The 27,925-nt window shown below is 47.1% G+C and overlaps 2 protein-coding genes across 4 annotated transcripts in view; one reads left to right on the plus strand and one right to left on the minus strand.

The window, feature by feature from the left end:
• LOC122420023 (zinc finger protein 264-like) overlaps positions 1–7,632 on the minus strand; it is a 21,505-nt gene extending 13,873 nt beyond the window's left edge. Inside the window, exons 1-4 of one of the 3 annotated variants that reach the window (XM_043434700.1) lie at positions 7,246–7,632; positions 5,413–5,539; positions 5,045–5,132; positions 4,801–4,891 (exon numbers count right to left, since the gene is read on the minus strand). In XM_043434700.1, coding sequence (XP_043290635.1) covers positions 4,801–4,891; positions 5,045–5,132; positions 5,413–5,539; positions 7,246–7,272 — 333 coding nt within the window. In that variant the 5' untranslated portion in view covers positions 7,273–7,632. Of the gene's footprint in view, positions 1–4,800; positions 4,892–5,044; positions 5,133–5,412; positions 5,540–5,854; positions 7,223–7,245 lie in introns of those variants that run through there. The other 2 variants (XM_043434701.1, XM_043434702.1) reach the window with 2 other exon arrangements.
• On the plus strand, positions 7,479–24,705 carry DUXA (double homeobox A). The gene is made up of 5 exons (XM_043435655.1): positions 7,479–7,707; positions 20,108–20,265; positions 22,886–22,995; positions 23,577–23,715; positions 24,597–24,705. The coding sequence occupies exons 1-5, from the start codon at positions 7,479–7,481 to the stop codon at positions 24,693–24,695; spliced, it is 735 nt and encodes a 244-aa protein (XP_043291590.1). The 3' UTR covers positions 24,696–24,705.
• The last annotated feature ends 3,220 nt before the right edge of the window (positions 24,706–27,925 follow it).

Here is a 27,925-nt window from a genome sequence, read left to right on the forward strand (position 1 = left end):
AACTGCATCAACTGAGCCGACATCACTGAAGTCTGGGGGCAGGTGGGAGAGGCACTCAACCCAGCTTACTCCAGACTGTCCAGGCCCTGCCGTGGGTCTGGGCGCTCCTGTGGAACAGACGCCCAAAGGTCACACCTCTGCTGTCTAGAGGCACGAGCCCCAGCCCCTCCCTAGAAAGGGAGGCCGCTGCTCACAGACTCACCACTTGGGACTGCTAGGAGCCTACCAGGAAAACACCCAAGTAAAAGAAAAATGGTCGGGGATAGAAAGGTGGCCAAAAAAAATTATTTTTGTTTGGAAGGTAAAAAAGGAGTGGGGAGGAAGAGGATGGGATTAATTATTATGCCATGCACCAGGGCCATGCCAGGGAGAGGCTGAGCTTAGAGGCCCAAGCCCCTCCCCAATAGGAGATAGACTAAAACTAAAAACCAGGGCTTTAAAAGAATAGAAGCCCAAAAGAGAAAAAGGGAGGGAATGGTGGCACACACTTTAAACCTTACATACCAAGCAAATGCCAGGTCTAGCAGACACAATACTGGTTCTAGACTGGTACTGATTCAAACATAGTAACAACAAAAACCAAAGCAAAAGCCCTAGATAACAAGGAGAGAGTAAAACATTTAACAAAATAATATACAATACATAACTAAATTAGAACACAGTTTATAGTTGGACCCAACTGGAAATCTAAAATTTTTATACTAAAATTTACATAGTAAATTATTATATATAAGTAACATAACAAAACATATTTAAAAAGTTTGTATTACTGAAACATAACAAGGCACAGATTGGTTTGTCTGACCCTACAACACAAGTTTTTGAATTATCTTCAGAATTTGCTAAAATGTACCAACAGACAAAACCTCATGAACTTAATACTGTGGCTCAAATCATAGTTATAACCGGGAATCCCCCTAAACTGAAACACTGCACTCTGCCATCCTAAAAAGTAACTAAATCCTAAAGAGGAAAAAAGGGCATGTCTCACTTTAACTCTATAGCTTTGCCTGAACTTCCTATAGGCCAATATCCACTGTTCTTAAAAGTACCCTGCATTGGGCATTGATGCTCTGACATAATACATAATTAAAATGAATTTCTGGCACTTATAAATTAATTGACTTGATGAAATGGGACCCCACACACCCAAGTGAAAATAATTATTCAGCCCAATGTTAAGTTGAAAAGTAAATTTCAGGGAGCAAACCTTATGTGTAAGACCTAATTCATCAAGGGGTGATGATCCCCACTGTTACTCCATTTGACAGCCCAACTGTGCCTGTTCCTAAACCTGAAAAGACCCAGGGCCCCTCACTGTGGGTTACTGAAACCTTCATTCTGCAGTCCCACCCAGCTTCAGCGTTCTTATCATGGATTGAATTGTGTTCCCCTAAGCTGAATGTGTTACCCCCTAATCCCCAATGTGATCTGACTTGGACTTAGGGCCTTTAAGGAGGTAATGAAGATGAAAAGAGGTCATGGGGTAGGGCCCTGATCTGGTAGGACTGGTACCCTTTGAAGAGGAAGAGAAAGTCCCTCCAAGCCAGAGCAAAGGTCAGGTAAGGACTCCCAAGCAGGCGGTCAGCAAGAGATCCTTATCAGGAACTGAATTGGGACGTCCAACGTCCAGAAACTGTGAAAATAAAGCTGTTTAACCACACAGTAGAGGCAGTCTGAGCTGACGAACAAGATCCACACACCCCAAACCCAACATTATTAGAAGCCAGTAATACTTGCCCTGACAGACTGGGCTGAGGTGCTCTGTCTGGTGTCAGTTTTGACAGGCTCACAGCCTTGGTCTGCCTTCACTCTGAAGGGAAACAGGACTCCCCTCCCATCTCCCAGGCTGCCAACACCCACACCCTCGGCAGCTGAGACCTCAGCTGCGCCCCTTCTCTGCAGGAGCGCAGGAGACATTACATCGACCACAGCCTTTCTTTTTTCTTTCTTCTTTTTTTTTGACCACAGCCTTTCTAAGGAGATGCTATCTGACACAGGACAGACAGTAGACCAACATCTGTTAAACCTCTGGGGCTAGTTTTAGATAGCACTCCCATTTAGTATGACTTTGGTGGCCATGTATTCGTTGATAGATTTTACTTCAACTCCCTGATGCAGATACTTATAAATCAGCCCACCCTGAACGGGGCTCCCTCCAACAAAGGCTCTAAAATCTGCTCCCAATACTGCTGGAAAGCCAGTCCCACTAGAGCCCTCAGAGACTCCTTCACTAAAAAGGCTTTGCCGACCTCTTCGCACACCTCCTGGAGTTCCTGAAGCATGGACCAGGGCCATGAGATGCCCAGACTGTGCCCTCAGCCTGCTGCAGCATGCTGTCCAGGCCACCACGAGCCACACACAAGGCTCTCCTGACAACAAAGGCCCTCTCAGATCTGGAGCCTCTGACCTCCACATCCAGCTGCCCATCATGTTCTGGGTCATGAAAACAGCACAGACCAAGCTCAGCACAGCTACTGGGGACTCAGGACAGGATGGCACAGACCCTAGGCCCTCCGACACATTCTGATGGGAGGAGGCGGTGGCTTCTCCTGTCCTCAGCTCCTTGCCAAATGCCGTGGTGCTGGGGGGGTCGCCCTCCCAGGCTACCCGGGGAGCTCCTCGGGACTGAGTGAGTGAACCGCTGTGAGGTCCCTGACTGCTGTCCATCACACGTGATGCTGCTCCGTAGAATGCTGCTGCTTTCTGCCCTGTGGCCAGCATGACCCAGTGAAAAGTGGGACCTAAGGAACACTGTGTGGCCTACTCAGGGGGCCATCTTAGTACCAGAGGCCCTAATCAGCAAACGGCTTCACATTCATTATCAACTGCTGGGCCATCGCTTCAAAACTGCCTCCTTCAGGCTAAAGAACCTCTTGTCCCACAGGTACCACAAGAACAAGTCAAAGTCACACGTCCCTACATTTATAGGGGTGACCACGCAAGCCTTGCCAGGATGCTCCTGAGTCCCTCTCGGATGACAGGCATTACTGACAGTGACCAGGATACACATTTCACTTCACAAACTACACAATGCTGCACTCTGGTGAGAGGCAATCAATTGAGCTCCACAGCCCCAGTAGGCCCCAAACAGCTGGTTTAACTAGAGAAAAACAATTTCCTTCAACAACTCCTTTTCAAATTCTAGTCTGACAAATCCCCAAATAAACCTCTGTCTCGCCCCGTAGCCTTAATTCAAGGTTCCCTGGCCTACTTACACCACACACCAACTTCAGAAACGCCCCACTGCCCTTTGCTACGCTGAAGGGGCACGTGGCTCCCCTCTGTGCACACCAAGACTGGCTCTGCAGCAGCCCACGCACACTGCCCTCCCCGTGGTCATGCACGGAGCCTGCCGTCATCCCACGAGGCTGGAGGCGAGACCGAGGGGGCACACGCCCCGGGGACACGGTGACCAGGGACTGTCCCGGAGCCCGGGCAGCTGCTCATCTGATGTGGGATCCACCTGTGAGCTCCAAAACCAAACAGACAGAGCAAACCTTGAAGAAGAGCCCTATGCCACTCTGAGAACTGCTGTTCTGACACTGGTCTGGGTACCTTCAACGGTTTCTAACTCAGAGGCCCGAACCCTCCCAGTAAGCCACTGTGTCAAACAAACCAGCAAATGCTGAGGTCGGCATCAAGTCGAGTGTGTACCCACTTGCGAAGGTTACCTTGTCCCACACCCCATCAGTGAAGTGGACTTCACCCGGGGACACTAAAACTCTCTCTCTAGTGGACATCTATGAACTGCCTCTCCTAGGACAGAAATCAGATCTGCAGCTTTTGGCTTTCTTTTAGGGATTCTATCATACACGATCGTGTTCCTGAGCTGCTGTCTACAATCCTGGTACATTCCTTGACCTGCCAAATGTGAGACCTGGTAGAGAATGCCACTATCTGTGACATTTTAGAAACAAAGGGAGAGTATGGCTTCCCTCACAAGACACTTGTTTCCTATAATCAACCTTCTAACCCTCTGAAGAGAGCGGCACCCGCTTCCCAAAGGTGCCTCCCCACTACCCACTCCAGCTTTCCACCAGAAGGTGTGGAGAAGAGGGCCACAAGAAAAGCCGAAATGCCCAAGAACACCCACCAGGAAAACAGAACAGCGCCTCAGAGGCCTGAGGCAAATATGTCAAGTATGTGCGGAAACAGCAAGACGCCAGTGAGACTGGAGCAGTGAGCGCGGGGAGAGCCTGGGGAGGCGGGTGGAGGGATCAGGGCTCGATGGTGGGCATTTTTATTTGTTTAATTTTGTTATGAAATATCTAAATACGTCAAGCGTTTCCTGATTTTAACTTCCTCTCACTAACACAGAACACAATCCCAGGTCTCTAAGAACAGGCCTGTCTCACTGAAGCCCTGGGCTTACAGCCCTCCCTTCCCTCAAACTGAGCGGCCTGAGGAGACCATCCCCGAGCTGCTGTTTCTCCACCGTGGCTCTCCGGCCCATGCGGACTGGGTCATCCTCGGCTGAGCGGGGCTGTCGTGTCCACCCTCTGGTGCTGAGGGGCATCTCCGGACTCATCACCAGACCCCGGGACCTCCCACCCCCGCGAGTGACGGGCAGATGTGGCTGCAGACGCTGCCCGATGTCTCCTGGGCACAAAACCGCCACATGCTCCTCTCCCAGCTTCTCCTTCTCGGACCAGCAGGTGATCCCGGCCGAGACTGAGCGAAAACGAGACACCTGTGAAGGCGCAGGAGGACAGAGAAGCCCCCTGACTGAGACCCTGCGGTTAGACAGGACCCGCTGGCACTGAAGACAAAGGCCTCCTGGGGCCCCGGCTGCCTCACCCTCTTCCTGGAGAACAGCTTGTCACCCACATCCAGTGCACGCGGGTGTAGGGGACGCTTGGGAACAGGCCCCATTCGGTCGGCTCCCTCTCTGGAATGTGAAAACAGGAACCTCAGACAGAGGCCGTTCTGTGCTGGGCCCTGGGCTGAGAGGCTCAGGTGGTCACTTCCACCTCACGGACACCCCCACCCCCACCCCCACCCAGAGCCCTGCAACAGAGAAAGAGCAACAATATAAACATATGGAGCAACAAGGCATCTGGGAGCCTTGGAGAGCAGGGACTGGGGTGGTCGGTCACTCCTGTCAAACCTGATGGGGTGCAAAAGCCATTCTGAAAAGACAGAGATGTGAGCAAAGCCAGAGAAAGAAGCCAGGGTACAATCCTGGTTCTCCTATTTCCGTCCCATGTGGCCCGACTGGAAATGCTGCCTTTGGGTTCTGCAGAACATTCATTTCCTTCCACCACTTTCTAAGAGCCAAAGGGGTCTTTCTTGCCCAAAGTGACACTAAGGTAGCAGGCAGAAAGAGATGAATCTCAAACATGAGTGAAGCTGTATGGCGGGTAGGCATGGAGCTAGAGCATGCCTGCATGGCTGAGTGAGAGGTCTTACCCAGAGACATCAGGAGCCCGCAGGTCTCCAGCATCACCTCCCGGTACAGGGTCCTCTGAGCCGGGTCCAGATGGCCCCACTCCTCCTGGGTGAAGGTCACGGCCACGTCATCAAAGGTCACAGACACCTGTCAAGCAGAGGTAGCAGAGCTCATTTCTAAAAGGCTGGTAAAGGTGCAGAGAGATCAAGACCTTAACCATGGAGCACTGCCTGAGGGCTAGATCTAGGCTGGGCTGAAGGGGAGGTGAACAATGTTATGGACATAATACAGTAGTGTATTATGAAGTCTGTAAGAGATGCCTCCTATGCAGGGCCACTGGAAAGTCACACAAGACAATGCAAGTGACGTGTGGGCTGTGAAATGCAGACAGGGCTCTAGGACATCAGAGGAATGATTACACAATGGTAGTAACAGTATCAATAATGGTAACAACAGCAGTACCTGCGCCTCCCTGGTCCTGCTAACTGCCTGACCCATGCTGAGGGCTTCACATCCTGGTTTAAGCGATTACAAGTCCCCAGTTCTTTTGTCAGTCTCCCGTGGTTTGCATCCAAACTCTTGAAACCCGAGACTTGCCAGCTGTCTTACCGTGGAGACATCACTCACTTCATCTCTCTGAGCCTCCGTTTCTGGATCAATACAATAACAGTTCCCACTTCACCAATAACTGTCGTGAGTTTTAGAAAAGTATTCAACATTCTACGGGCTTTGGCATTCTCCTTGATTCTCCCACAGGCTCTGAGTAAATCTCTCATTACCTCCATGCCAGTCAATCACCTGAGGCTAAGGGAGCTCCACCAATCCACCCACTCGTGTGTCCTACAAACCAAAGGCAAGATTTTTAACGCAGGCCAGTGTAATTCAGGGTCTGACAGTGTAACCTGACATTCTTTCACCAAAATGAACACCTAGTGATGACGTTGTGAGGCATTTACAGGAAATGTTTGCTGTTAAATCCATTTCATCATGCCTGAAAATATTTCTGTGAACATGGACAGAGGAGCAGAGCCTTCATCACAGACCTCCCGGGATAAACGCCTGAAGGGGTGGATCTACCTGGGTAATGGCAGGGTCTGGACCAATTCCCTAGCCCCTCCTGGGTCCCGAAACTCCCAGGGAGATTCCACAATGAACCGTTTAGCCTCTTTCTTCCTGGGCCCTGCCAAAACTCACCCAGTACCAGGACTACTTCAGACCGGGGAGCACAAATGGCCAAGGCTAACGCTCGCTTTGGCCATGAGATTGGCCACCATGGCTGACCTGGCTGAAAGTGAGTGTAACATTCGGCAAAGCCCCACAGGATCTCGCCCACTCGAGACACGTCTCAGCCTCTGGGAGGAACCATGGCAACCTCGCGGGCCTTCTGTTAACTTGACTTTGTCGGTGCACTCATCTCGCCCTCCAACGCCCAAGGCCACCAGGTGGAGTAACACCAGGGGAAAGGGGGTGGGGGGCAGGGTGTATCCTCGCAGTACACGGTGGGGTTAGGGGTTTACCAAATATGACGGGGGCTCCTCAGGTGGTTCAGTGATTAAGTAAAGAAAAAGAAGCCGCCGCCCACGGACAGGGGAGCCTGGCGGGCTACAGTCCATGGGGTCACAAGAGTCGGACACGAATGAGCGACTGAATAACAACCTGGAGGAGGCAGCAGTCATTTCTCTACAACTTCCGGGCACTTGTCAGAGCCCAGCAGCTTTCAAGACCGGGAATACATTAAGTGACAAAGCGGCTCCACAAACCAGAGCAGACGGCCGCGGGGACACATCCGGCGTGCCTGCCGGAACCGCCTCAGTGCTAGAAAATGAGCGGTACCGTCACTGGCGTCCACGCACCTGGGTCCGGTGGGTCGGCACCGCCATGACGGGAGCTGCGGTCCAGGCCGCCCGGGGCGGCCCGCTGCCCCTCGCCTCCGCCCGCCTGGGCTGGGCGACCGCGGCTGACCGCCGCCCTCCGCGAACAAGCCGCCCCAGAGCCGGGCGCCGCCCTCGTGAACGCGGAGACCAGGGGCGCTGCTGAGGCCCGCAAAGGCCGCGGGCCGGCGGGTGACCAGGGCACGCCACCGCCTATGGACTCACGACCCGTTCAAAGGCACGAAGGGGATCCGCACCCCTCTGCTCGGGCCCCACGAAAGGCCTGGGGAGCCTCGCTGGCCCAGGTCTCCGCCCGTCGAATCCTGCCGGGAGCTAACCCTGTAGGCAAATGGCGTCCGCAGGGAGAAACCGGAAGTCCCGCCGACGCCTCAGGAAACGCCTTACGTCATTGGCCAGCGCCTGCCTCAGGCGCACAGCCTCTGGGTAAGGTAGTCTGCGCTAGATCCGCGAAGGCGAGGAGCAGGGTAACCAGCGGAGTATTCCTCCACACAAAAAGCTGAGGCCGGCCTAGACGTGCTTCTTCATACTGGACTCAAGTCGGGTGGACGAGGGGCCGGGGGCGAGAGGGTCTGTGCAGTGACCCAGGGAAACTGAGGCTAGGAGTGCTGGGACATTAGCCCCCGGTGGGGCCAAATGCAAAGCGTATGGGGCTGTGACCTGGGCTTGCAGCTGGCCGAGTGGTTTTCCTTACCCCGCTGCTCCTTCCTGGATCCTCTCTCTCTCTCTCTCTCTTTTTTTTTTTTTTGTTACTCAGCGAGGCTTCTGGGCTCTTAGTTTCCCGACCGGAGATGGAACCCGCATCCCTGCGGTGGAAACTCGGGGTCCTAATTGAGGTAGGAGCTAGATGGGCTTCAGGTTAGACGTTTACAACTAGCCTCCTGTTTGCATTTCCAGAGACAAGATGTAGGTGGACTCCAGTCAAGGCATTTAAAATCAGCCCCCTGTTTGCCCTTCAAAATGGAAGTAACAGAAACGATAAATAGCGAGTCTTTGTTTCTTGTACACTGTGTTCAGTTCTGTCCGACTCTGCGACCCCATGGACTGTAGTCCGGCAGGCTTGTGTGTCCATGGGATTTTCCCAAACAAGAATACTGGAGTGGGTTGCAGGACTGAACCCTTGTCTCTGGCGTCTCCAGCATTGCAGGCAGATTCTTTACCACCTGGGAAGCTCTTGTAAATGCCTTAAGATAATAGTCATGGCAAAGACAAAGGGGTAAAACCCTGTTTGGGTAAAGTATCCTCCTTTTTTGGGACAAAGGAGACACTGCACATGAGCAGAAAGGCTCCTTGGGGTCAAAAGTCAGGGGATAACACCAGGCCATAATGAGTCTCCTTCCAGAAGCCCTCACTTCAAGATCCATCTTGGCTGAGGGGGATGTGTGTGTGTGTGTGCACCCAGGGGAGGGTCCTGAGACAATTTAGCCAGGAGCGGGGTACAAAGTGAGATGATTGGCCAGAGGGAAGACAAAGACCCAGAAAGCTGCCCCCTTGTAAAGGATTTAAACTTCCCAAAGTCATGACTCTTTAAATTTGCCCATGCACCTTTCTGCATGTATTTTTCAATAAACTTTTTACTTTACACTTTACTTTCTGCCTCCTTGCCTGAATTCATTCTTGACTAGGCATGCAAGGACTGGGGACTCAAGCCCTAACTGCTGGCCCCTGTGGTCCAGTGGTTAGGACTCCTGGTCCGGAAAACTAAGACCTTGCTTCCAGCTACTGTTCACTGCCACTTACTAGTGTGTGTGTCCAAAATCATAACCACTGGGCCACCAGCGAATTCCCAAGAGCCTCTTCTCGAAACCTAGCAGGACCATGTGGAGCCTCCTCCACCACCACACCTCTCTGTGTCCCTACTTCTCGTTTGTGGCAACAGCTTTAGTTGACTTGGCCTCCCTGATTTCCAAAAGGTGGGCTCCAACAGTTAATCATTTTAAGAGGCAACAATTTGAACAAAGAAGAGGCAGTCAAACAGAGAAGGAGAAAATAACTTAAGCAATAGGTCAATCTGTAGGACGGGGTCATAAGAGCTTAGCTTTCCTCAAGGAAGACAATTAACAATGTCTGAAACACTTTTTAAGTTGTTTTTTTATAGAAACCAATTTCCCACCAGGTGGAAACTGCTGACCTCAGACACATAGAACACAGACTGCTTGGAATCAGAAGATTGATGGTGAGATTCCTGAACACCACCCTGCTACCTCAGCACCAAACAACCAGAAAATTCTCCATGAGCTGATCACGCATCCTGGGACCCTCTCCCCTAACACTGTCTTTAAAAACCCTTGCCTGGTGGTCCAGGGGTTAGGAATCTGCCTGCCAGTGCAGTGGACATGGGGTTGATCCCCTGGTCCGAGAACTAAGATCCCACATGCTGCAGGGCAACTAAGCCCATGCTCCACAACTATTGAAGCCCTCATGCTTAGAGCCTGTGGTCAGCAACAAGAGAAGCCGCCACAACTCAAGAGTAGCCTGCAGTCTCTGCAACTAGAGAAACCCTGAGCATAGCAATGAAGAGCCTGTGTGCCCTAAGACCCAGTGCAGCCAAATACTAATTAATTAATTATAAGTAAATGTGTTTCTTAAAAATAAAAACCCTCGCCTGAAGTCATCAAGGTGTTCAGGTCTTTTGAGTGTGAGCTCCCCATTCTCCCTGATTTTCACCCTGAGATAAACGCTGTGCTTTCGCCACAACCCAGTGTCAGGTTGGCTTTGCTGTGCATGGAGTGAGTGAACCGGAGTTTGGCTTGGTAGCATTCTAGGGGAACAGATTTTTTTTAAGTAGCTTAAAAATTACCCTGACAAGGAAACCAGAAGTCCCATCTTGATGCACGGCACACACGCCCTACTGCACTTTCCTGAGTCTTCCACCCTGAGTCTCCTTCATGTATGGTTGACCTAGATCAGCTGAAGAATGGGTTTTCCATCCCCTGAAATGGGGAAGCCACATGTTGAAGAGACCTGGAGGGAAAATGAAGACTCCAGGGTTGTTTTTTTTTTTTTTTTGCTTCCCTGGGTCTTTGTTGCTGTGCAGGGTTTTTCTGTAGTTCTGGCGAGTGGGGGCTACTCTCTATTTGTAGTATGAGAGCTTCTCGTTGCAGTGGCTTCTCTCATTGTGGAGCACAGGCTCTAGGGCACACGGGCTTCAGTCGCTGCAGCCCGTGGACTCAATAGCTGCAGCTCCCGGGCTCTCGAGTGCAGGCTCAATCGTTGTGGCTCATGGGCTTAGTTGCTTCGCAGCATATGGGATCTTCCCAGATCAGGGATTGAACCCATGTCTCCTGCATTGGCAGGTGGATTCTTTACCACTGAGTAACCAGGGAAGACGAAGACTCCAGTTTTTAACATGATCAATTGGAAACTTTGATGAGACCACAAAGTGTGTGTGTCACTTAGGCATTTCAACCTATGATTGAACATTAAGAGAGAGTTCAAGCCTGCATATATAAATTTCAAAGTTGTTACCTTACACTATCATTTCAAGTCATGGTTAGATGAGACCGTCAAGGGAATGAGTGAAGACAGAAGAAGAAAATGATCAGAGTGTGAATACTAGACCTAAGCAATTGATGACAGGAAACTAACAAGCTCATGTCAGAGCTTCCAGTGTCCACCAAGAGGTAAATTAAGCAATCTGAGAAGTCACCATTGCTGATTTTCCCCCCATAAATGTGGAGCTGAAAGAATAAAGTGCATTTTTCATGATTTGAGGGTACATACAGATTGAGAAATGGAATTAGTGCATAAAATGCCCCTAAAGGATTTAATTTTTTTTTTTTTTTAAGAAGAGAAAAGTGGAAGCAGTGATAGGTTTTATTTTCTTGGGCTCCAAAATCACTGTAGATGGTGACTGCTGCCATGAAATTCAAACACACTTGCTCCTTGGGAGGAAAGCGATGACAAACCCAGACAGTGCATTAAAAAATAGAGACAGTACTTTGCCAACAAAGGTCCATATAGTCACAGCTGTGGTTTTTCCAGTAGTCATGAACAGATGTGAGAGGTGGACTACAAAGAGAGCTAAGCGTGAAATAGTTGATGCTCTTGAATTGTGGTGCTGGAGAAGAGTCTCGAGAGTCTCTTGAACAGCAAGGAGATCAAACCAGTCAATCCAAAACGAAATCAACCTTGAATATTCATTGGAAGGACTGATGCTGAAGCTGCAGCTGCAATACTTTGGCCACCTGATACAGAGAGCTGACTCAGTGGAAAAGATTGTGATGCTGGGAAAGATTGAGGGCAAGAGGAGAAGTGGGTGGCAGAGAATGAAATGGTTAGATAACATCACTGACTCAATGGACATGAGTTTGAACAAACTCTGGGAGATAGTGAAGGACAGGGAGGCGTGGCATGCTGCAGTCCACGGGATTGCAGAGAGTCAAACACAACTTAGCAATTGAACAACACAAGATATTTATTTCAAGGCATTGGGTTATGCAGTTGTGGGGCCTGGCAAGTCCAGAATCCACTGGGTAGAGAACAGATTGGAGACTGCCGTCGGAACTAACGCTGCAGGCTTGAAGCTGAACTTTTTCCTCAGGGAAACTGCACTTTTCCTCTCAAGGCCTTACAGCCAATTAGATAAGGAAGACTCAATCAAAATAAAATCCTTTGCTTAAAAGATTGGATAATCAGTTGACTAACTGATTGCAGATGCTGAGCACATCAACAAAATACCTTCCAGCAACACCTAGATTAGTATTGGATCCAATAACTGAGTAGCATAACCCAGTCCGGTTTACACATAAAACAAGCAATCATATCCCATCCCCTTCTCAATTTGGCACTCACACATATTACCTAAGACCATACTTAAATCCCCAAAGAAAACAAACTTCTGCCTAACGAGATCAAATCTGGTCTTGATCCATTGTTTGATAGATGATATCACATATGATAGATAGCATCGCTGACTCAATGAACATGAATTTGAGAAAACTCTGGGCGAGAGTGGGGGGCAGGGGAGCCCGGCGTGCTGCAGTCCGTGGGGTCACAAAGAGTCAGACACGACTTAGCAACTGGACAACAACAGCAACCGCAGCATTGCATATGACGGATTATCTGTGATGCATGTAACATGAGCCCTATGAATCTATTGATTTAATGTTAAATTCCCTGATATTGGAAATTTCCCTCTGGCTGTGTGAGATAATGTCTTTTTTTTTTCCCTCCCTCAAAAAATGCAAACAAATATTTAAGAAGAAAGAGACAGTAACTGTAATGTTCTGGAATGGTTTAGGCAAATATAAATTGATGGATAATGGGAAGGAAAGAGAGAATGAGAATGCTACAGCAATGTGACAGAATGTTCGTGGATAAATCTATGTTAAGGCTCTAGGGAGCCTTTCTCTGTGCTATTCTTAAAAATGGCCTGGACTTCACTGATAGTTCAATGGCTAAGAATCTGCCTGCCAACTCGGGGACATGGGCTCAATCCCTTGTCTGGGAAGATCCCACGTGCTGCGGGTCAACTAAGCCCGTGCACCATGGCTACTGAACCTGTGTGCTCTGGAGCCTGTGCGCCACAATAAGAGAAGCCCATGTCCTGCAATGAAGGCTAGCCCTCGCTACCTGCAACAGGAGAAAGCCACACGCAGCAAGGAAGACCCAGTGTGGTCAAAAATAAAATAAAATAATTTTTAAAAATTTCCTGTAATTTTTAAATCATTACACACACAAATATATCTATATCTATATAGATATATGTATGTATATAACCAGTGTGGGCCTCAAAATCCTTGCCTCTTGGTGTTCTAGCCTTTGTACAACCTCTCTCCTCAATTTGGGGCCACATCTGTAACTTGCTTCTAGACATACAGAATACACCAAAGGTGGTGGGATATATGTGATTATGTGTGCAGGGTTAGACCTATCTTTCTGGATTCTCTCTCTCCTTTGCTGGCTTGATGAAGCAAGTGACCATGTTGGCAGGCTCACAAGATAAGAAACCCAGGCAGTTTGTAGAAGCTGAGGGTGACCTTCACCAACAGACAACAAGAAGCTAAAGCCTTCAGTCCTACAACCACAAGAAAATAAATTCTAGCCACAACCCAAATGAGTTTTGAAGTGTCTTGTTTCTCAATCCAGTCTCCGTTGAGACTTTGGTCCTCACTGACAACTTGAGCACAATCTTGTAAGACCTTGAAGCAGACAACTCAGCTAAGCTGTGACCAAACTCCTGATCCACTAAAAGTGTGAATTGTTTTAACTGCATTGTTTTAAGCCACACATGTATGAAAACATTTACACAGAAACAGAAAAGTAATATACAATGGAAGTAATATACAACATAAGAGGATGCTTTCTCTACAAAAAATCTGACTACATTGGCCCCATGGTCTTAAAAGTCCTCATAGTCTTTTACTGCTTTCTGTTTTTTTCCACCTCAGTTTCCTGCTCCATGCGCTGGCTTGATTCACACTTGCCTTAAATCCTATGCCAAGGGGACTTCCAATGCAGGGGAAGCGGGTTCCGTCACTGCTGGGGGATCGAGGAGCCCACATACCGCAAGGCAGCTAAGACCTCACGCCACAGCTAGAGGAGCCTGCAAGGCAACAAAGAGCCCACACAGCCAAAAAAACAGGAAAGAAAGAAAAAAATCAGACATTTCTTAGAACACATGAACCTGAAATTCATTCTAGCCAGTTTCTTTCACATTTAAAAAATATTTAATTTTAAGCATTGACCTTTTAAGTCAATTAAATAGAGCTCTTCTCTAAATTTAATTTTGATAACTTATCTAGAGGTAGAGACTTTTATCAAAGGTATAATGTGTACACAGACATATAAACAGGCAAAAGAGGAGATCTCATGGCTTTGACACTTGGGTGTGAATCAGGTATTACAATGTAAACTCACTAGTTTATAAAGAACAGTTGGAATAAGTTAAATCTGCTTGCTCAGATGACTAAAGCTTTCTTATTTGCGGGAAAGACTTTAAAGATCTGTATCTATCCTTGACAAACCCTAGAAGAGGTTTAAAGAGGCGATGAGGGCTTCGTTGGTGGCTCAGTGGTAAAGAATTCACCTGCCAATGCAGGAGACACGGGTTTGATCCCTGATCTGGGAAGACCCCATATGCTGCGGAGCTACTAAGCCCGTGAGCCACAACTACTGAGCCTGTACTCTGGAGTCCACATGCCTCTCCACAAGCCTGCATGCCCAGAGCCTGTGCCCTTAAGAAGAGAAGCCTGAACACCACATCTAGAGAGGGGCCCCCACTCATGGCAACTAGAGAAAAGCCCTCCCAGCAGCAAAGACTCAGTGCAGCCAAAAATTAATAAATAAACAGAATTAGTTGTTTGTTTTTTTTTAAATGAGGCAATGAATTAGATTTTGGGTTAGGGAGACTTTCCAGCAAGTCTTCCCAGTCTTTCAATTTAGGGTAACCCAGGTACCTCTTCTTGAAACTAAGTTTCAAGGATAATCTACTCCTCCAGAGAGGATTTTAGCACCACCCAACATGACTTAGGTTCATCAGCCAATAAGGGGAGATCTGAGAACCAGGAAGGAATTCCTGGCTATTGTAAACAGTGCTGCCATGAACTGAGGAGATAAAGGGTATGGAGTGGACACACCACCACAAAGTTATAGACGTGGCTGGACAGAGTAATAATACCTCTGTGCGCTTTCGGTTTCTGTAAGCAAGGATGCCCCAACTGTTGTAAGAACACCAGGAAGAGGGGAATTCCCTGGAGGCCCAGTGGTTAGGACTCGGTGCATTCACTGCCAGGCCTCGGTTAAATTCCTGGTCAGGGACGTACTTTATATTCTATGAGAACAGATAGCTCATTATGGGAACCTAGATAGATTATGCTAAAGAGACAACATTACGTCTGATCACAGCGGAAAGACCACACATGTAATTAGAATCTTGGGGTTCTGAATCACGAGTTATCAGCTGGCGCTCTGGAGAGTGGAAGAAGGCTGGACACTGAGTCCCATGTTCAATGGCTCAGTCAGTCATGCTTCTGTAACGAAGGTCAATAAATCTACATACCCAGGCTCTGGTGCATGTATTTTTTGAATTATGGCTTTCTCTGTGTATATGCCCAGGAATGGGTCATAAGGTAACTTAACTTCAGGGTGACTGCAGCCATGAAATTAAAAGACTTTCGCACTTTGGAAGAGAGGCTATGACAAACCTAGACAGGGTCTTCAAAAACAAAGACATCTCTTTGCTGACACAGGTCTGTACAGTCAAAGCTACGGTTTTTCCAGTAGCCATGCATGAATGTGAGAGGTAGACCATAAAGACGGCTGAGTGCCAAAGAATTGATGCTTTCGAACTGTGTTGCCGGAGGAGACTCTTGAGAATCCCTTGGACTGAAAGGAGATCAATGCAGTCAATCCTGAAGGAAATCAACTGAATATTCATTGGAAGTACAGATGATAAAGCTGAAGTTCCAATACCGTGGCCGCTCACTGGAAAAGACCCTGATGCTGGGAAAGATCGAGAGCAGGAGGAGAAGGGGGGCAACAAAGGATGAGAATAGTTGGATGGCATCATTGACTCAATGGATATGAGCGTGAGCAAACTCCGGGAGACAGTGATGGACAGGGAAGCCTGGTGTGCTGTAGTCCATGGGGTCACAAAGAGTCAGACACGACTGAGTGACCGAGCAACAACAACGGGAGCTCTACTTTTAGTTTTTTAAGGAACCTGCAAACTGTTTTCCCCGGTGGCTGTGACAATTTACAGTCCCAGCAACAGCGTAGGAGGGTTCCCCAAGGTGCCACTTAGAGCACTGTTCCTCCTGAGTGGTGTCACCTGACCCTCTGACCCCTCCTGAGTCACACAAACATATATGAGTAATAAAAATTTCTCTGTTTTGCACTACTGTGGATGACAACTATAAAAAATTAAAAGAACGTGTCAGCTTCCCTCAGAACTGACCAATGACCTTGAGAAGAAATTGCGAAGGAGAGCTCCTTATAGTCACGGCACACGTGCCCTCAGATGCCTAACTCCTGACAGGACCGGATAGGATCCTGCTTTTATTTACAGTTGTTTTATTTTTGGTCACACCCAGTGGCATGTGGGATCTTAGTTCCCTGATCAGGGTTGGAACCCATGCCCTCTGCACTGCAAGGTGAGGTCTTAACCACTGGACCTCCAGGGAAGTCCCTATCTACAATTCTTACATTTTGAAAACGTGGACTTTTTGCAATTAATTTTTATTTTTTAAGTACTGCATTCAAATATCATTTGTCTTGATCAGAGAACTTTCAGCATCCGCCCCTTAAATATTGCTCCCTAGAAATGAGAACCTCCTTCGCCTCACCCTAATCCTGCTGCTTGACTTCCCTTGTGGCTCAGATGGCCAAGCGTCTGCCTACAATGTTGGGAGAGAGACCTGGGCTCCATCCCTGGGTCGGGAAGATCCTCTGGAGAAGGAAATAGCAACCGACTCCAGTACTCTTGCCTGGAAAATCCCATGGACAGAGGAGCCTGGTAGGTTACAGTCCATGGGGTCACAAAGAGTCGGACACAGCTTAGCTACTTCACCTCACTTCAATCCTGCTGCTAGTTATTAATTAAATAAGAAAAGGCCACCACTTCAAAAGATAAGTGAAGAATATGAAAAAGCAATTTCAAAAAGAATAATATGTACATAACAAACATTGGGGAGAAAAAAGATGCGTAAGTCCAATGCTACTCAAAAGTGCACTCATTCAGGTGTGGATGTTGGTATAAATCATTCAATCTCGGGGGACTTCCCTGGTGGTCCAGTGGTTAAAACTCCTTGCTTCAAATGCAGGGGGCGTGGGTCTGACTCCCGGTTGGGCAACTGAGATCCCACATGCCAAGGGGCACGGCCCCAAAATAAAAATAAGTCAATAAATAATTCATTCAAAGGAAGAAAAGATCCTATCGAGTCCTTGCTGGATTAGATGGGTTTATACTTAAGTAAGTGGGCGGGGCCAAACAGACTGCTCATATAAAAGCCAACCTAGCCAGCGCTGCTTCCGTGCCTTCTGCTGGAACCAGACTTCGGAGCTCTCTTTCAGATGGCTCAAGACAGTCCTTCAGACAGTAAGTTCCTCACGCTTCAGCCCGCTGTGCTCATTTCCTTGGTTAGTGGGGAGGGGGCGGGGAATTGGACTGAAAACAGACGGGCTTGTGAGAAGGTATGGGAGTCCCATTTTTCAAGCGTTTAAATAACTGTGCTAGGGAAGAGAAAATAGATTCCTCATGTAATATGAAAGCATGCTGTTTTCTCTGCATCTGAGCATTGGGAATTTCAAAAAGATGGAGGCACGCAAGAACCAGACAATCCAGGAGGAGGCTGAAAACAACTGAACTATACAAAGTGTTGTTATGAGAAGGGAGATGGGAGGGGAAAACTGATGGGAAGAAGGAAGAGGAACTGTGTGCTGTGCTGTGCCAAGTCACTTGAGTCGTGTCCGACTATTTGCAACCACCTGGGCTGTAGCCCGCCAGGCTTCTCTGTCCATGGGATTCTCCAGGCAAGAGTACTGGAGCGGGTTGCCATTTCCTTCTCCAGGGGGTCTTCCCCACCCAGGGATGGAACCCGCGTCTCTTATTGGCAGCCAGGTTCTTTACCATTAGCGCCACCTGGGAAACCCGAAGAAACGATGGGGGTCATCGAAAAGTCCTGAGACCAGAAAGTTTTTGGAATCGAAGTAGCTTTCGGATTTCTCTCTCTAGACTGAACTTGGTCTCCTGAACTTCAGTTCTGAGCATCTAACTGCCTGCTTGTCTGTAATAGATATCTCAAAAGCAACATGTCCCAAATGGAACTCCTTATGTTCAGACCCAAATTCTTCCTCCTCCTGTTCTCCTTGCTCACCAAATATCCATTGTTGGTGCCCAAAACCTAAGCATTCTTGACCTTGTCTTTCTCTCATAGGGCTTCCCTGGAGGCTCAGATGGTAAGGAATCTGCCTGCAATGCAGGAGACCTGGGTTTGATCCCTGGGTAGGGAAGATCCCCTGGAGGAAGGGATGGCTACCCACTCCAGTGTTCTTGCCCTGGAATTCATAAGCTACACCTAACCAGGCTGAGAATTCTGTTGGCTTTAACAACACACTTAAACATAAACCATCGATGCTGGATTATGGCAAGAATTGACCTCTCTGCTCCCATCCTGGCCCTGATTCAATCTATTCTCAACTCTGTATCCTGTGTGATCTTGTCAAACTGTCTGATCAACTCTTCTCCCTATCGGCCAGCCAAGAGTGTCCCACTCTGCGACCCCATGACTGTAGCCTGACAGCCTCCTCTGTCCATGGGATTTCCCAGGCAAGAATACTGGAGTGGGTTGCCATTCCTTTTTCCATGGGATCTTCCTGACCCAGGGATTGAACCTGGGTCTACCTGGGAAGCCCCACCATACTAGGAGTCAAAGGCACATGGCCTGAAGAGGTCCCATATAATCTGCCCACTTGGAGGTCTAAGACCTCATCTGCTTCTGATTCATTTTCTCTTCTCCAACCCTCCTGCTCTACCTAGCTTATTTCTCCATCATTTTTTCCCCTCATTACTTTGTCTTATGCGTTACTTTGTCTTATGTGTAAAATTCCATTACGGGAATATACCAGGTTTTACTTATCCATTCTCCTAGCAATGGGTGCTCAGTTGCTTCAGCTATTACTACACAACAGCATTCTGAAAAATGTCATGGAGATGCATTTGGGGTTAGAATTGTAAATTATTCTTTGTAATCCATTACAAAGAAATGGATTTGGGGTTAAAACTGCCTACTGTTGTTGTTTAGTCACTCAATTGTGTCCGACTCTTTGCGACCCCATGACTTGTAGTCCACCAGGCTCCTCTGTCTGTGGGATTTTTCAGGCAAGAAATACTGGAGAGGGTTGCCATTTCCCTCTCCACGGGATCTTCTTGACCCTGGGATGAAGCCCTTGTCTCTTGTGTCTCCTGCATTGGCAGGCGGGTTCTTTACCACTAGCGCCACCTGGGAGACCAGTGTGGAGGCTCCTTAAAAAACTAAAATAGAACTACCATATGATCCAGCATGTTCTTTTCTGTGAGGTATCAACCAAAGCAACTTAGAATCTCTTAAGTTTCCTCTTTGTATGAGTCCAGTTCCAAACGAACCTGTAGCATTCACAGTGACTTTTCTTCTCATCTTATTTAGTTTACTAAGCCTAATTCATTCATGTTCCAAAATAAAAGCCCAGTTTTCCAGATTTGGCTATTTTAATGAGCTGTATCATATCTAAAATCATGCAACATGATTTTATTCCCTATTTGAAGACTCTACTGAATGTATGAATTGTGTTCGCTTCATAGTGTTTTAAAAAATATTTGTAGGAGGATTTCCCTGGTGGTCCAGCAGGTGAGAATCAATGCTTCCATTGCAGGGCGTACAGGTTCAAGCGCTGGTTGGGGAACTAGGATCCTGCATGCTATGCAGTGAGGCCAGAAAAAAAAATTGGAAACTGACCCTATTTGTTGAGGGCAATGAAAACCTGAAAGGAGCTCAACAATACCTGTAACAGGTGCTCTTTATGAGTTCAAATGTCCATCATTGTCATGACATCACCCGCATCTTCCTGACTTACATTGTTCTTGATCACATAGGATCGGGACACATCACTTTTTCATGTTTTTTTTTTTTAAACAGAAGACATTGTGTCCCTAGTCATGGCCTTCAGGTCAACTAAGGAAGCTTCAAGAATCACCACCCTTGTGCACTTAAGGGTTCTGGGTTCTGGGTTCTGGTGGATTCAAAATGAAAGGAGGAAATGAGAGACAAGCGCCAAGCTGAAGCGTGAATACATACAACGGTCAATTTAATGCTTCTCTCCTCCGATTTATTGGTCTCTCTTTCCCCAGAGACCGTGGCGACAAAAAAGTGTAGGCGCAGCCGCACCTCGTTCACAGAAGAGCAGTTGAAGATCCTCGTCCAGGCGTTCAGCCAAAACCCTTACCCCGGCTATACTGCCAAACAGAGACTTGCCGTGGAAATCAACACTGAAGAGTCTAGGATCCAGGTACATCCAAAGTTCCAGATCTCCAGGACGAGCAGCAGAAACCTGGGGACTTGGGGTGGGAATGGCGGGGTGGGGACTTACCTGTGGCCCAGTAGCTAAGACTCCGAGCTAGATGTAGCGAGACATAGCTACAGGTGTTTGTGTCGACTTAAGAAACAGTCACAACCTAAAAGTTGAGAGTTAGGTTTTTATTCAGTAGAAATTTTTAGGACTTCAAGCCCGAAAGGCAGCATCTCAAGTAGCCCTGAGAGAACTGCTCCAAGGAGGCGATAGGGGAAGAGGGAGGAACCGGCCTATATGTGTGCTCAGTCAGGTCCAACTGTTTGTGAGAATACTGGAGTGGGCTGCCATTTCCTTCTCCAGGGCATCTTCCCGACCCAGGGATTGAACCCACAACTCTTGTGTCTCCTGCATGGGCTGGTGAATTCATTACCAGTAGCACCACCTAGGAAGCCCCATGTTATAAAGAAGTTGCAACAAAGTCTGAACATCCAAAGGATTTTTGTGATTTAAAAAAAAAAAACCAGATATCCCAAGTGAAGGAATTTAGTGCTTTTCTATGTATGAGATGGCGCAAGAGTCTGGGCTCACTGAAATCTTCCTTTTCATACGCACCCCAGCTGTGTGACCAGTATCCTGTGTTTTTTCACATCCTGAGCTCCCTTGGGACTCATCCTAAGGATCGGCTGCCATCTGATGGCTGTTAGAGTCCAGGTATTTTCTCCTTTCTGAGTGCCCTGGAGGGCTGGAATCAGCGATGAATGTGACATCCTTGTATACGGATATGGCAGGAGATACTCCATTTGCATAATTTTTTGAGAATGCACACCTCAAAATTCAAGGAGAGTGAAAATCTTTCCCCACACAAATTTTAGTAATCGCAAAAGTTATTAACTGAAATTGGTACAATGTTTCTGGAGGACAATCTGTCAATATGTGTTAAACCTGAATGTTCGTGACAGTTGACAGCATATCATTTTAAGGATTTTGGTTTTTTTTTTTTTTGCCAGGAAGATAACTTAGGATGTTTGCAATAATGTAATTGTGAGAATATTCATAGCATTTTGTGCTGCTTCTTTTTTAATTAAGTTTTTGGCCATGCTGCCTGGCACGCGGGATCTTGGTTCCTCAATCAGGGATCAGACCTGGGCCCCCTGCAGTGGAATTGTAGAGTCTTAACCACTGGATCACCAGGGAAGTCTCAGCCTTTTGTGCTTCTAATAGAGAGCTGTTGGGGAGAAACCTCTATTCAACAATAAGGAGGGACTTCCCTGGTGGTCCAGTGGATAGGGGCCCTGGGTTTGATCTCCGGTCAGGGAACTAGATTCCACATGCCACAACTAAAGATCTCATGTGTCACAACTAAGACCTGGCACAGTCAAGTAAATAAAAAATAAAATATAAAAAAAGAAAGGGGAGTGGGAACCATTCACTGAGCACATATCATGTGCCCGTGTGATAAGGGCATTGAGTGGAGCGCTTTGCTTGACCCTCAAATGAACTCCCAAGAATGTTGCTCATAACCTCCCTTCAAGAATGTGGACACTAAGAGTGAAGGAGCCCCTAGGAGTGGGCAAGAAATGTGCAGATATACCTTCAGGAAAGAGGAATGGTGTGGTGGCTGGAAGATACACCTATTCCAGGGTGTAAAAGCCGAGTAGGTCATCATAGGTGATGTGGTCACAGATACAGGCAAGTGTCTGATGACAGGGTAAGATGCCAGAGGAATGATGGATGATGTGATGGGTAACCTTCTCCTGTCAGTGAATTCTAACAGACCAGGGAATAGCAGACTGGTGTTCTTGTGCTCAGTAGCGTCTGACCCTTTGCAGCCCCCATGGGCTGTAGCCCTCCAGGCTCCTCTCTATGGGATTTCTCAAGCAAGAATACTGGAGTGGGTTGCCATTCCCTTCTCTAGGGGATCTTCCCAACCTAGGGATGGAACCCATGTCTCCTGGACTGGCAGGTAGATTCTTTATCACTGTACCACCTGGGAAGCCTAGGCGTGCAGTCGCAGATTCATGCTTGACAGAGATCTTACAAGGAGAATAATTACAGCATCCATTTATTAACTTAAAAAGATTACTACAGGGGACTTCCCTGGTGGTGCAGAGGTTAAGACATTGCCTTCCAATGAAGAGGTGTGGTTTTAATCCCTCATCAGGGAGCTAGGATCCCACATGCCTCATGATCAAAAAACCAGAAGGTAAACAACAGATGCAATATCATAACAAATTCTATAAAGACTTTAAAAATGGTCTATATAAAAAATCTTTTAAAAAGAGATTATTATAGCAAATTGTGTTGGGACCAGGTCATGAAGATGCTGAATGCCAAGCCTTGATCTAAGGCTTAGTTGAATGTGACCAGGATCAGTGATAATCCTGAGTCTAGGGTTCATAGGAATCACTGCCTACCCCTCTTTTGGAGGCCATGGCATGGCACGCAGGGTTTTAGTTCCCTGACCAGGGGGTGAACTCATGCCACCTGCAGTGGAAGCAGAGTCCTAGCCACGGGACTGCCAGGGAAGTCCCAGAATCATTCCCCTTGGAGAAGAGCAGCAACGGGGCCGAGATGAAATAAACATGTCTAATTCTCTCGTTTTCTTTTCCTCTCTTAGATATGGTTTCAGAATCGAAGAGCAAGGCATGGATTCCTGGAGAGACCCAAGAAGAACTTAGGCTCAAGCAAAGACCACGCCTCCCCCAAAGAGAAGATTCAAGGTAAACAGCCTGCTCCAGTCCTGCTCCCCACCAGAGCCTCCTGGGATGCAAGTGCCTCTTGAGAGTGGCGCCACCTGAAAGAAACCATCTCTTCCTCTCTCCGCCTTATAAGAAGAGAGTGGGAGATGAATGTTTCCTCCTTCAGGGTTTCCTGATCAGGGCATCCCAGGAGCAAAGGGTTCAACATGGCCCCTGGAAATTCCCCACAAGGTCCAGATATTCTGAGTCTTAGCTTTTTTTTGTGCTGGAGTCTAGCAATTCAGCCAAATACTACTGCTTCTCACAAGAGACATGGGTTCATTCCCTGGGTTGGGACAATCCCCTGGAGGAGGAAATGGAAACCCACTCCAGTATTCTTACCTGGGAAATCCCATGGACAGAAGAGCCTGGCGCCCTACAGTCCGTGGGTCACAAAGAGTAGGATGCTACTGAGCACACGCTCTTCTAGAACCTTCCACCTGAATAACCTTCTCAAGGAGTGGCAACAGATTCCAAGTTAGACAGTGAGATGTTTGGGTTCCTCATCCAAATATGTAAGCTGATCCCAAATGTTTCTCTACCTTCACTCCTACCTACTCCAGATGGAAGAGACAGACGGTGTCGTACCAGCTACAGTTCCTCTCAGTTACAAACTCTCAAGAACGCGTTCACAGAAAACCCTTATCCTGGGATTGACTCCAGAGAGCAACTTGCTGAAGAAATTGGGGTTCCAGAGTCAAGAGTCCAGGTAATCGAAAAGGGACTTGACATTGTTATTAAGAAAAACAAGCCAATAGCATAATATGTTGTAAATGAAAAAAAGATAAGCAGGACAGATGAAAAATGGGATTTCTGGCTTGACTAGCGCTTCCCCAATGGCTCAGGAGGTGAAGAATCTGCCTGCAATGCAGGAGACACTGGAGACTCGTGTTCAATCCCTGGGTGGGGAGGATCCCCTGGAGGAGGAAATGGCAACCCACTTCAGTATTCTTGCCTGGAGAATCCCATGGACAGAGGAGCCTGGTGGGCTACAGTCCATGGGGGTCCCAAAGGGTTGGATATGACTAAGCATGCATGCACCTATGGGATAACAATGTCTTCCTAGAAGACATTACCCTATTCTGGATCATAGAGTAAAATTGGGCATTTTTGAGAGGAAGGAGAGAAGTGGGAAGAGAATTTCAGGCAGAGGGAAAAGTTGAAATACAGGTATGACTCTTTAGGAAAGACTAATACTTATAATGAGGGAATTGTGAGGACTTTCAGGATATGAAACCTATCAGTAGATCATAAAGGTATTTGTACAAGATTCAGAATTTTGAGGAACATCTCTGGTGGTCCAGTAGTTAGGACTCCATGCTTCCACTGCAGGGACATGGGTTTGATCCCTGGTTGGGGAACTAAAATCCCCATAAGACACAGACACAGCAACAACCAAAAAAAAAATCAGAATTTTGAACTTTGAGATGTGATAGAGTTTCCCCGATGTCATATGGAATGTCAGTGATTTCAGAATTATGCCTAAAAGAAACTATCTCTTCCTCTCTTTTGCCTTACAAGATGAGCAATGGTGAGACTTGCATGACATAAATTTTTTTTTCAGTAAATCTCTTTGTTTTACCTACTTAGATTTGGTTCCAAAACCGAAGATCTAGACTCCGTATCCAGAGAAAAAGAGGCCTTGAAGAAGCTTCAGACCAAAGACAAAACCAGGGACAGGATCTCTGATATGGGAGAGTTCAAGGTACTAGCCTGTTTTTCCCAGTGTGACTCACAATCAGAGTCTCCTGAGTGCCAGTTGTTCCACACGGTGGAGTCAACTCCAGCTTCCTCTGGGGCAGCGGATGATGTTTCCACTCAGGTGTGCCTCCATGGGGTCCGGGGGTGGTCACAGTCCCCAAGGCTCTTCCCGAGTCTGTGGTCCTCCCGAGGAATTCCACTGCCCACTTTTCAAGCTCTGAACTGGAACCCAGAAGCCCTGTTAGTATGTGAGCTTTGTTCACTAATGTTTTCCCTGTTCCTGGCACATGGTAAACAATCAAATTTCATGGAAGGTATGACTGAGTTACTGGTGGAATGAACCCTCAGGTGTGTTCTGCCAGGGGCTGGCTAATGCACAACTTTCCCAAGGGGTAAGGAGGTTCCATATTTGACTGGAAAGTTGGAAAGAGTAGACCTCCATTTTTGTATGTATAAACTGGTTTCTTCAATTTTTCTTTTCCCTTTCTGCTTTAGGTATACAGAATGGCATTCCATAGTGACTGTTTTATCTCTCTGGAGCCAGAACAAAGTGAACACGGAGACAGACTTGGTATATTTGATGTCATCAGCCTGGACTCCACATTAATTATATTTCTGGGAACATACCCCTCTAAACATACCTTCAGCTTCAGCTTCTGGAGATGGTAAAGAGGACTTCAGGAGGCAGAGACAGATGATACAAAGAACCATGCAGCCCTAGTGACCAAATCCAGATTCAGAGTTCAACAGATCTTGAGGACAATGAAATAATTATAAATGATATCATTTTTTTGGTCATCAGAATACGACTGTAATCTAGTGACTTTCCTGAGTTCTGTGACCCACTGTAGCAAATTAATCAGACCCAAGGAGAAGGGTTCCTGGGAACCTCTGATTTATAGCCCATTGGTCAGAAGTACAGGTAACCAAGTGAACTTGAGATTAGCTGGAGGCATTTATAGTCAAAGAATAGATTTAATCAGAGAAATGAGAAAAATGCAGCAACAAAGGAAAACAGTCAAACAAGATGAAATTTTGTGTGGGAAGGTCATGTACACACTGCTATATTTAAAATGGATAACAACAAGGACCTGCTGTAAGCAGAGGAAAGTGCTCGGTGTTATGTGGCAGCCTGGACAGGACTGGGATTTGGAGAAGAATGGATACATGTACATGTGTGGCTAAGTCCCTTCACTGTCCACCTGAAACTACCACTACATTGTTAATTGGCTGTACTCCAATACAAAACAAAAAGTTTAAATTTTGAAAAAAATAGATGAAATACTTCAGCCATTAAAGTCGAGGATCTTTAGTTCCCTCACAAGGGCTATCTTGGGCTTCCCAGGAGGCACTAGTGGTAAAGAAACTGCCTGTGAATGCAGGAGTCTTAAGAGATGAGGGTTTGATCCCTGGGGAAGGGCATGGAAACCCACTCCAATATTCTTGCCTGGAGAATCCCTTGGACAGAGGAACCTGGCAGGCTACAGTTCATGAGGTCGAAAAAGAGTTCAACATGACTGAAGTGACTTAGCACACAAGGGCTATAGATCATTTTCTGAGCCATATCCTTTAATACTGGAACCCCCATCAGTTGGAAGAAGTTGATTACATCATGACCAGACTATAGGCATGACTTAAGCTGCTCCATCCTACACAATTCTGAGAGTTCATCTCAAGGAAATAGGAACAAATTGACCCTGGAACTGAAGATTAACTGTACTTGAAACAAACAAGATGACACTGGTCAGACCACCCATGAACAATTTCAAGATGACTGTCAGACATGACTGTATTCCTCTGCATGTAGCCACCCCTCTCTACCTGTGTATTCTTGAAATTCCCCTTTAAAGTCTCTTGCCCTCTGATCAGCAATGGGGATTTGGTTCTTTGGAACATGAGTCCAGCTTCTCCCCAGGATTGTCAGCTTTCCCAATAAAGCTATCTTTGCTTTTACCTAACACGTCTCTCTCCGTATTGGATTCTTGAGCAATAAGCAGTTGAATCTGAGTTTGGTAACAGAGTCTCAGGACTGAGGCCCTAACCTGTGAAATATGACACTATCTCCAAGTTGATAGAGTCAGAATTGGGTTGAATCGTAGGATATCCACTAGTGTCCCTAGCACTGGTTGGTTGGAATTGGGTCCAGAACCCAAATGTATGTCCAATATAGTAGCCACACATACATATACAAAAAACAAACCACCAAACAATATAGCAGTCACACACACTAAAAAAAAACCCCAAAACAATATAGTAGCCACAAGTCACAGTGGACCACTGGGTACTAGAAATGATGAGTGTGACAGGAAGTGAATAACAATTTCATTCAACAGTACATGAACGGGGGATTCCCTGGTGATCCAGTGGTTAGTTATATGCTTTCACTGGAAGGAGCACAGGATTTGATCACCGGTCAGGGAACAAGATCCTGCATGCCACGAAGTGTGACCAAAAAAAAAACACATTTGTCTTTCTGATTTAATAAATGTGCACTTCAAACACTGGGACCTGCTTATTTGATGGTGTTGACAGGTTTGAAAGTATAGTTTAAATTTATATCTTAATCACAACAGAACCAAAACTATAAGGATATATTTCAAGAGAATATACATACATGGCCCAAAAGAAAAAACTTTAAAAAAGATTGTGCTAAAGCCCTTAACACGGGGCTTCCCTGCCAGCTCAGGGGTGAAGAAAGCGCCTGCCAATGCAGGAAACACGGGTTCAATCCCCAGTCCAGAAGGATCCCACAGGCCAAGGAGCAACGAAGCCCGTAAGCCACTACTATTGAGACTGCTCTGGAGTCTGGGAGCCGCGTCTGCTGAGCCCGTGTGCTGCAGTCACGGAAGCTGGCACACCCTAGAGCCCACGCTCGGCAACAGGATGAGAAGCCCACGCACTGCGGCAAAGAGCAGCCCTTGCTTGCCTCAACTAGAGAAAGCCCCCACGCAGCAATGAACACCCAGCATAACCAAAAATTAAAAAAAAAAAATTAAGCACTTAATATGAATGTTAATGACTCCTCAGGTAGGAAAGAAACAAAATATTCATGTACCAGAAGAAAGACTGTCTGATCTGATGTTTGGGAGAAAGTTAATTCTACGTAAGGGGTGGCCAAAGAGGCAGCCCCTTGTAGGAACTTGAGATCTAACAGAAAAGGAAGACATTAAGCCGTCCAAGGATTGACAATCCGCTTTAGTTCCAGAAAAGCATCTGCT

This window comes from Cervus canadensis, chromosome 18 (genome assembly GCF_019320065.1).
Source record: "Cervus canadensis isolate Bull #8, Minnesota chromosome 18, ASM1932006v1, whole genome shotgun sequence".
NCBI lineage: Eukaryota > Metazoa > Chordata > Mammalia > Artiodactyla > Cervidae > Cervus > Cervus canadensis.